This window comes from Bubalus bubalis, chromosome 1 (assembly GCF_019923935.1).
Source record: "Bubalus bubalis isolate 160015118507 breed Murrah chromosome 1, NDDB_SH_1, whole genome shotgun sequence".
NCBI lineage: Eukaryota > Metazoa > Chordata > Mammalia > Artiodactyla > Bovidae > Bubalus > Bubalus bubalis.
Window position 1 is genome coordinate 50,089,042 of NC_059157.1, and position 10,456 is coordinate 50,099,497.

General features: G+C 35.9%; 1 protein-coding gene across 1 annotated transcript; it reads left to right on the forward strand.

Moving 5' to 3' along the window:
* The first annotated feature begins 5,646 nt into the window (after positions 1-5,646).
* On the forward strand, positions 5,647-6,214 carry LOC112586396 (keratin-associated protein 21-1-like). The gene has a single exon (XM_025290746.2). The coding sequence runs from the start codon at positions 5,694-5,696 to the stop codon at positions 5,949-5,951; it is 258 nt and encodes an 85-aa protein (XP_025146531.1). The 5' UTR covers positions 5,647-5,693; the 3' UTR covers positions 5,952-6,214.
* The last annotated feature ends 4,242 nt before the right edge of the window (positions 6,215-10,456 follow it).

The window sequence follows — 10,456 nt, forward strand, 5'->3', positions numbered from 1 at the left end:
GTTGTCGAGGGAAGAGGATTCAGGTGGACTGCAAGGTGATGTTTCTGAAGTGTGTGTGTTTTCTCCTTCCCATGGACCTTTATATACTGTCAGTAATTGGCCGAGCAAACCATTCATTCCCTGACATAGACAACAAATATGGAAGCGACCATCATGTGCGGGTCACTTTTGACAATCGATAATTTGCCTAAAGTAGCTAGTTACTTTGGAGATATTTAAAGAGCATCATTTTAATTTGCTCTGCCAGAGAATTTTTTCAGTAGAATCATGTGCCTCTAAACAGATACCCATTTCCAAAATTTCCTATCATTTAATATATATCTTATATTAAAAATGCGAGGAGTAATGTAGAAAAAATTTGCCCCCTTTTTCTCTCTTCTTTCTTAAATCATTTGCCTCTGGTCATAAGAAATGAATATTCCTACCTCCTTTCTTGAATCATTGCAAATTCATTTATAGAAGCCAAAGATGCTGATGAAACTGCAAGGCACAAGACGCCCCCAACAAGAAAAAAATCTTGTCCAAGCTGTCAATAGTAGTAAGAAAAGAAATCTTGGTTTATAGCTACATATTTATAAATGTATTCTATTTAATTCTATTTAAATAAAAGTGGTGAGAATGAACATCCTTGTCTTATTCCTGAATTTAGCAGGAAAGATTTCACCTTTTCACCAATGAGTATTATGGTGGCTGTGAATTTGTCATAAACAGTCTTTATTATATTCAGCTATTTCCCCCTAAACCACTTTGATGAGAGTTTTTAACTTGAATGGATGCTGATTTTTTAAAACTATTTTTACACATTTATTGAAGTGACCATGTATTTTTTGTCTTTGTTTTTGTTAACATAGGTGTATCAGAGTGATTGATTTGCATATGTTAAATTGTCTTTGTGACCTGGGATTAAATCCAACTTGATCACAGTGAATGACGCTTCTTTGTATTTTTTAATTTGGTTTGCTAACATTTTGTGGAGGGCTCTTTTTTTTTTTTTTGGAAGTGTTTTTCTCTAGTTTAGTAGCAAGGTAATGGTGGTCTAGTATTGGGATAAATTAGGGAATGTTCCCTCATCTTCAGTTAGTTGGAATTGTTTGAGAAGGATAAATATAAGTTATTTTCTATATGTTTGGTAGAATTCCCCTGGAAATTTTTTGAATTGCTGCTCTAATTTCACTTCTGGTAATCAGCGTGTTCAAATTATTTGCTTCTTCTTAACTCAGTCTTGGTATGCTCTGTGTTTCTAGAAATTTGTGTTTCTTCCAGGTTATCCAATTTGTTAGTATATAACTGTTCACAGTATTCTCTTATGATTTTTTGTATGTCTGTGGTATCTCCTAGTCCTAGGGATTGGAAGGTAGAAAAAAATATACCCTAAGGAGAAAATCTATGAAGTGAAGTGAAGTGAAAGCTATTCAGTCGTGTTTGACTCTTTGTGACTAGAGCCTGCCAGGCTCCTATGTCCATGGAATTCTCCAGGCAAGAATTCTGGAGTGCATAGCCATTCCATTCTCCAGGGGATCTTTCCAACCCAGTGATCAAACCCAGGTCTTTTATATCTTCTGCATTGCATGCAGATTCTTTACCATCTGAGCCACCAGAAAAGTCCATATATAGTCCTAATTATGGGAATCTTTAGAACCTATTTCACATGGATATTTAAAACCTACTGTTTAATAAGCCTTTGATCTTGACTAAAATGCCTTACTGCAAGATGATACCTAATTCAAATTATCAAAATAGACATAATCCTAGAAATAAAATATTTTTCTACTCTGGACTGATCTTTTTACTTCTGTGGAGTTTCAAAAATATTGATATCAAATTTTTGCATAAACACGTTCCCAAGACATATGCTTTAAAAATAGAACATAAAGTTATTTTTTAGTTTCTGAACTTGAAAATATGCGTGATTCCATGTCCATTATGTTGACATAATGTTGACACTGTATTTTGGGTAATAAATTACTATACAAAATGGCTCAGTCAGAGTGCAAAAAGGTCAATAGGACGGTAATTTATATTCGGAAGGGTTTTGCTTCCGCATCATAAAAGCTTTTTTAATTAGGGCATACATATGTGTATACCATAGAATGACTTCTTTTACGTTACAAAGCTATTACATTAAATTCAGACTAAATCAGGATTACAATACAAATAAATATGGCTATTTTAAAGCTATTATTAGAGAAGAATTTAAACTATGGAATAAGAAAAATGAGATTTCAGAAATTTAATTTTTATGGAGTATAGTTGATTTACAATGTAGTGCTAGTTTCTGCAATACAGCAAAGTGAATCAGTTATATACATACCTATATCCACTCCTTTTTTAGATTCTGTTCTTATATAGGTCATTACAGAATATTGGGTAGAGTTCCCTGTGCTATACAGTAGATTTTTATTAGTTATCTATTTTATATATAGTAGTGTAAATATGTCATTCTTAACCTCCCAGTTTATCCCCACTTCCCCTCCACACCCCTTGGTAACCATGCTTATTTTCTACTTCTGTGACTCTATTTCTGTTTTATAAATAGGTTCATTTGTAGTATTATTTTTAGATTTCTTAGAAATCTAAAGAAAGCAGTATCATTTATTTGTCTTTCACTGTCTAACTTACCTCACTCTGTATAAGAATTTCTAGGTCCACCTTGTCACTGCAAAAAAAAAAAAAAAAAAGGTATTTAAAATTAAAATTTATCTTTGATTTCTAAAAAGTGCATACTTAAAAACGTATATTAAATGATAATCACAAAAATAAATATATATAGCCAAGAGGGGAAAAATAAAAAGGAAAGTGAGATGAAGGGAATAGCATTTATTGAGTAAAATTCCTGACCAGAACACTAAATAGGTATGAAACATAAGGAAAACAATTATGTAAAAATAGGTAGGCCTCATTTTAGAAAGAAGAAATTTGCATTTAGACAATTTAATCATATGATCAAATGTCTGTACAGTATATGTGGCTCTCCAATGTTTGAATATATGTCCGATTTGATTCATCCTTTTTTTTTTTTTTTTTATGTAGCAGAGTTTTATTAAAGTGAAAAAGGGACAGAGAAAGCTTCTGACACAGAAATCAGTAAGGGGTGGAGAGTGCCCCCCTCGCTAGTCTAAGCAAGGGAGTTATATTCTTTTTAAATTAGTTATTAGAATCAATCAAAAGAATCTCTCAAGGTTGTAAAGATCTTATTAGACCCACTCCTATAATTTACATTTTAAGATAACAGGTTAGCCAAAAGGTTTTCAGGAAGGAAACTGTCCTCAAGTAAGATACATGATTGTTACATAATCCCTAGTACAGAGTTTAAACTGAGTTGTTTTATGAAAGAATATTGAGTCCAAATTATCAGGGACTATACTCAGAGTTGGTTATTCAAGGATGCACAGAATAGGAGTTGTCTTTACTGTTTTAAATCTGTATCCAGAGATCTGAATGGAAAGATATTAGAAATAATGCAATAAAGATAAAAGAGTTTTTCAATAATCCAGGGATACTGTGACCAGAGAATGTGTTGGCTGTGGTACTGAAAACTAAAGTGTCTGTACCAGAGAATTTGTCAAGTAGAATTTATAGTTTTGAATTTCAAGGTGGAAAGAAAAGGTAAGAAACTGAAGGATAAGAAAAATGGAATGGGATCATATTTTCTTTATGTTTATAGTTAGGGATGAAACAGCAGAGTGTTCAGAATAGACCAGTGACCAATATCAGAAAAATTGGTAGAATGATTTCTCAACAGAAGGAAAAATGTCTGATAATGAAACTTCTCAAAAATTGAAGTTGGCAGCCTTGTGAAAATCCCTGTTAAAGGCATTTAATAAAGTACTCGATCACCACTTATTCCTTTGTTGTCAAAATTCAAGTATATCCAGTGGAAGGAATGATCCTGACTTTATACTCCCTTCCAGTTCAGATTTCATGGTTGTTACAGTGAAAAATAATCTAAATTTTGGAGTCTGTAGATTCTGAAAAAGTTGATTTAAATAAAACATAGAAACTAAGATAAGCAAAAAAAAAAAAAAGAAAAAATGCCCCCCTACCCCAACAAACAAAGCAACATGACTGAATGTTTGGTTGTGAAAGGTTGAATGTTTGGTATTAAGTTAAATTTCAATTAGTGAGGCAAGACATAGTTTTAATAAACTTTGGCAAGTGCTTTGACATGTGTCTGCACATAAGAGCCAGGAGGTGCTGGCGGTGGTGGCTTAGTTGCTAGGTCATGTCAGACTCTTTGTAACCCCATGGACTGTATAGCCCGCCAGGCCCCTCTGTCCTTGGGATTTCCCAGGCAAGAACACTGGAGGGGGTTGCCATTTCCTCCTCCAGGGGATCTTCCAGACCCAGGGATCGAACCTACATCTCTTGCATTGCAGGCAGATTCTTTCCTGAGCCACTAGGGAAGCCCCAGGACCAAGAGGAGGATGATCCAGTTCAGACAATAACACAGAGGAAAGGCATCTCACAGGAGCTAATTACAGATCTGAGTTTTGATGTACAAATAGATTTTTTTTAAGCCGAGAAATTTGGTGGCAAGAAAAATATTAACAGCAGAAGAAATGATACTCATTTCCCTCTTTTACATGTCAAAAAGGTAAGTGTGTTAGAGAGGATTATTTAGAAGAAAGGAGACATTATATTTCAAAGTCACAATGAACATTTTTGTAGAAGGTTGAGAACTTCTGATTAATGTACATATGAATAAGGATAAAATTGAGTTTTGTGGTACTTGATGTCATGAGTGTACTAGGAGCTGAGATGGGCTTTTGCTGTAAATATCAGAGTGACCCTACTTACCTTTAGCCTTTGAACCAAAGGTGTAAGGAACAGTAGTGATAGAAGAAGGCAAGAATGATTGAGTGAGGGGAATGGACTAACATCTCATAACACAAAACTCTGATAAGGCTTTATGTGAAAAAATGAGTTTCTGGTCTAACTAAGGACTTCTGATTCTTCAGCCAACTAATGTTGGTTAAACTGTTAAAGTCTCCTCAATGGTGAGACTCAGATAGCTACAAAAAAGAGAGAAAAAGAGGGCTGCCCCACATGAACAGGGCCTTCCATCGCCTGGTGCACGGAAGAAGAAAATACAAGAAGGAACACATGCAGCACACTGTCTCCACGCCTGTAAGTCTTCACTCTTCCAGGGAATGGACTTCGTTTTGAACTATCAGATACGGATCAGATTCTTAGGATTTGAGGAGAGTCGGACAAGGCAGGGGTAAGGAATGCAGAAAGGCTAGGGTTTCAGGAAAGGAGACAGGAATATTCCTTTTCCTGTGGTCAGAAGCAGGTATTTTGGAAAAATGAGAGAGAAAAGGAGGCAAAATCGTCTGACATTCCCCAACAAGCTTGTTCTATAAGGTATCTGTTAAATGAGAGGAGATTTGAAAATGACCAGCTTTGGGTCACACGATTCTACTAAGACGGTTTGTCAGCAGAACAAATTAAAGTGAAGCTCTTAAAATGAAACAGGAGTCTCCCAAATAATGAGCTATTTTAAGCAAACTTTAGTGATGGTCAGTGGTGACGTGACTGGCTCATAATGTTGCTTCCATGTTTGTTGTCTATGTCAGGTAATGAATGGTATGCTCTGCCAATTACTGACAGTATATAAAGGTCCATGGGGAGAAGACACACACACTTCAGAAACAGCCTCTTGCAGTCCACCTGAACCCTCTTGCCTTGACAACATGTGTTGTAACTACTACGGCAACTCCTGTGGCTATGGCTGTGGAAAGAGCTACAGCTGTGGGTTCAGCCCCTATTATGGCTGTGGATATGGAAGTAGATACGGCTGTGGATACGGCTTGGGATATGGCTGTGGATACGGCTGTGGATATGGGACAGGATATGGCTGTGGTTATGGAACCAGATATGGCTGTGGATATGGCTCTGGCTATGGCAGCTACTGGCCAGTTTGCTACAGGAGATGTTATTCTTGCTGCTAGAACATCACCCTCTTAGCCTAGTCTGCTTCTGAAATGAGGAATCTAAAGATAATACTGCTTTGAGGATCTGTAACCCGTGATTTGTACTTGCAAGAAATTGTATGTGTGACAGAGGTTTGACCTCCAACTCCCCATTTTTAGAGCGACATCCTTGAAGTCTGAGGTTCAATGGTGATATCATCTGACTCTTCCAAATGTTAGCCTTTACTCCCTTAATCTCTGAGTCTCTGTTATGATTGTGTTAATGATCCTAACATTCTAAAGCTTGGATAACGCCTTTTTCTCAATAAAAATGGCTCATTGTTTCTAACAAATCTCTGTGAATTAGTCTTTCTTGAGGTGCTATGGCCTCTTTCGAAGCCTGGGCTAACAGGGTGCTTGAACCTTGAGTTCTTTGATATACTACAAGCATTTCTTCTTGTATTTGCACCAAAATTAATACCTTCTCCAACTATTTCTTGTATCTCACATGCCCAGGCACTCACATAGCCAAGCACAAATCTCACAGTATTTCAGAACCATGCTGAACTGTGCAAATCTCACTGTGTCAAGAATGGAGCTGGAGGAGCAAGTGCAGGAGGAATGACACATATTCAGGTGGTCATGACAAAGTCCAGGTGCAGGAGAGACAATCTGATTTCCTGCAGGAGTAATGGAATAGAAGAGATGCTTTCCAGAAGTAATAAGAAATTGGAAGCACAGTTGGGTTTAGGCACTTGAGAATAAAGAACTAAGGAATGGCTAAGCTAGAATAAAAATATTCTATGATATCATTTTCTTTTGATGGAATTGCAAATGTATTTTTAAATTTTATTTTTAATTGAAGGATAATTGCTTTGCAATTCTGTGTTGATTTCTGCCATACAACAATGCAAATTAGTCATAACTATATGCATATCCCCCCCCTATTCAGCCTCCCTCTCACCCACCCCTATCCCATCCGTCTAGGTAATCACAGAGCTCCAGCTGGGCTCCCTATGTTAATAGCAGCCTCCCATTAGCTATCTATTTTACACATGATAATGCATGTAAGTCAATGCTACTTTCTCAGTTAGTCCATCCTCTCCTTCCCCCACTGTACACAAGTCCATTGTCTATGTCTGTGTCACCATTCCTTCCCTGAAAAATAGACTCATCAGTACCATCTTCTAGATTCTCTCTCTCTATAAATTAATATATAATATCTGATTTTTTCTTTTGGACTTACTTTACTCTGTGTAACAAACAGGTTCATCCACCTCACTACAAATTACTCAAGTCCATTTCTTTTATGGATGAGTAATATTCGATTGCACCTATGCACCATAAATTCTTTATCCATTCATCTGTGAATGGACATTTAGGTTGCTTCCATGTCCTGTCTATTATAAATAGTGCTTCAATAAACACTGGAGTACACGTGCATTTTTGAATTGTTGTTTTCTCAGTGTATTAGTCCAGTACTGGAATTGTTGGGTCATTTGGTAGTTTTATTCCCAGTTTTAAAGGGAATCTTAATATTGTTCTCCATGCAAAATGCTGGGCTGGATGAAGCACAAGCTGGAATCAAGATTGCTGGGAGAAATATCAATAACCTCAGATATGCAGATGACACCACCCTTATAGAAGAAAGTGAAGAACTGAAAAGCCTCCTAGTGAAAGTGAAAGAGGAGAGTAAAAAAGTTGGCTTAAAGCTCAACATTCAGAAAATGAAGATCATGGCATCTGGTGCCATCACTTAATGGCAAATAGATGGAGAAACAACGGAAACAGCTAGAGACTTTATTTTGGGGGCACCAAAATTACTGCAGATGGTGACTGCAGGCATGAAATTAAAAGACATTTGCTCCTTGGAAGAAAAGCTATGACCAACCTAAACAGCCTTACTTTGCCAACAAAGGTCTGTCTAGTCGAAGCTATGGTTTTTCCAGTAGTCATGTATGGATGTGAGAGTTGGACTATAAAGAAATCTGAATGCCAAAGAATTGATGCTTTTTTTTTTTGCTTTTTTTTTTTAATTTTATTTTATTTTTAAACTTTACATAACTGTATTAGTTTTGCCAAATATCAAAATGAATCCGCCACAGGTATACATGTAACTGTGGTGTTGGAGAAGAGTCTTGAGAGTCCCTTGGACTGCAAGGAGATCAGACCAGTCCATCCTGAAGGAGATCAATCCTGAATATTCACTGGAAGGACTGATGCTAAAGCTGAAATTCCAATACTTTGGCCACCTGATGCAAAGTACTGACACATTTGAAAAGAGCCTGATGCTGGGAAAGATTGAAGGCAGCAGGAGAAGGGGACAACAGAGGCTGAGAAGATTGGATGGCATCACCAACTCAACGGACATGAGTTTGAGCAACCTCTGGGAGTTGGTGATGGACAGGGAAACCTGGTGTTCTGCAGTCCATGGAGTCGCAAAGAGTTGGACATGACTGAGCAACTGGACTGAACTGATAGTGAGAGTATGAATATTTTGCATATATTGACCTTTAGGAGATTGGTTTCAGTCATTTAATTGACAAATAGTTTTGTGTAGCTTTGTGAGGGTCTTATCTTAGTGAAGACAAAGTGGGAAAATTATAGACAACTTTACTGCTCTCACAGGTTTTACAATCTAGCACTTGAAGCTAAAAAAAGAATCAGTAAAAATATTAAGATGATTTCAGACTGACAATTGGGGTAGGGGAATAAAACTGCTTAATAGAAAAAGAGTAAGGATTGAAGTATTACAGAGACAGTAGAGGGAGGCATTTTGAACTTGTGAAAAATGAGCTGCTATCAATTGCAAAAGAAGATTTAAAAGGACAGTAGCAAGTGTAAAAAAGGGAGAGAAATGTTCTACATTTTGGAAGAATATGATTAGACACATATGAGATAATTTATATATCCAGGAAGAGTATTTACATTTTAACTTTTAACATATCTAAAATCCTGAAATGTTGTGACTCCAGTAAAGAACATTTGAGACACTCAGCTTTGGAAAAATTAGAAAATGATGACAATTTATCCAAATACCTTATACTGACACAGCAATGTTTGACTTAATCTATCCCTTTTTATCGGAGAAATATTGATTGAGTGCATATTATGTGCCAGGTACTCTTCTCAGAGCAAGATATTCAGTGATACAAAGAATACATATTTTTGTTGTTGTTATGGATCAATATCCAGAGGTTTGAATGGAAATGTATTAGAAGTAACGCAATAAATAGAAGACTTTTGGATAATCCTGGGGGACTGTGATGATCAAGTGTGTGCTGGCAGCAGTATTGCAAGGTAAAGTATCCATACTAGAGAATTTATGAAGTAGAATCGATTGTTTTGAATGTCAAGGAAGACAGAAAAGGAAAAACTATAGAATAATAAAAATTGGAATGGAAATATATTTCCTTTATGGCTATTCTTAGGGATTAAACAGTACAGTCATTAGATTAGAGCAGAGACCAATATCAGAAAAAAATAGGTAGCGTGATTTCTTAACTGAAATAAAATTGTCTAATAATTAATGTTCTCAGAAAATAAATCAGCAGCTTGGTGAAAATTCCTGTTGAAGTTATTCCAGTCTATAAAATACTGGATTATGACTAATTTTTTGTTGTTAAAATGTGAGTGTCCAGAATGGAGAATCGCCTTCCAGATTTTATACTCCATTCAATTTGGATTTCATAGTGTTCACCATAAAACGTCACTTGAAGTTTGATAAGAAATGAAAGAGGAAAAAAATGCAGTACCACAGATATACAAAAAATCGTAAGAGAATTCTGTGAACAGTTATAACCTAACAAATTGGATAACTGGGAAGAAACACAAATTTCTAGAAACACAGAGCATACCATGACTGAATTAAGAAGAAACAGATAATTTGAACAGACTGATCACTACAAGTGAAATTAAAGCAGCAATTCCAAAAATTTCCAACAAGGGGAAATTCTACCAAACATATATAAAATAACTTATATTTATCCTTCTCAAGCTATTCCAACTAATTGAAGATGAGGGAACATTCCCTAATTTATTCCACTACTAGACCACCATTACCTTGTTACCAAAACTAGAGAAAGACACAACAACAACAACAACAAAACAGCAAAATATTAGCAAACCAAATTAAAAAATACAAAGAAGTGTCATTCACCGTGATCAAGTTGGATTTAATCCAGGGTCACAAAGACAGTTTAACATATGCAAATCAATCAATGTGATACACCTATGTTAACAAAAAGACAAAAAATACATAGTCACTTCAATAAATAGTTTTTAAAAGTCAGCATCCATTCATGCTAAAAACTCTCATCAAAGTGGTTTTAGGGAGAAAATATCTGAATATAATAAATACTGTTTATGATAAATTCACAGCCAACATAATACTCACTGATGAAAAGGTGAAATCTTTCCTACTAAATTCAGGAATAAGACAAGGATGCTCACTCTCACCACTTCTATTTAAAGTAGAAGCAGACATTCTAGCTGCAGCAACAAGAAGAAAGAAAATGTATTGGAAAGAAGAGGTAACACTGTCA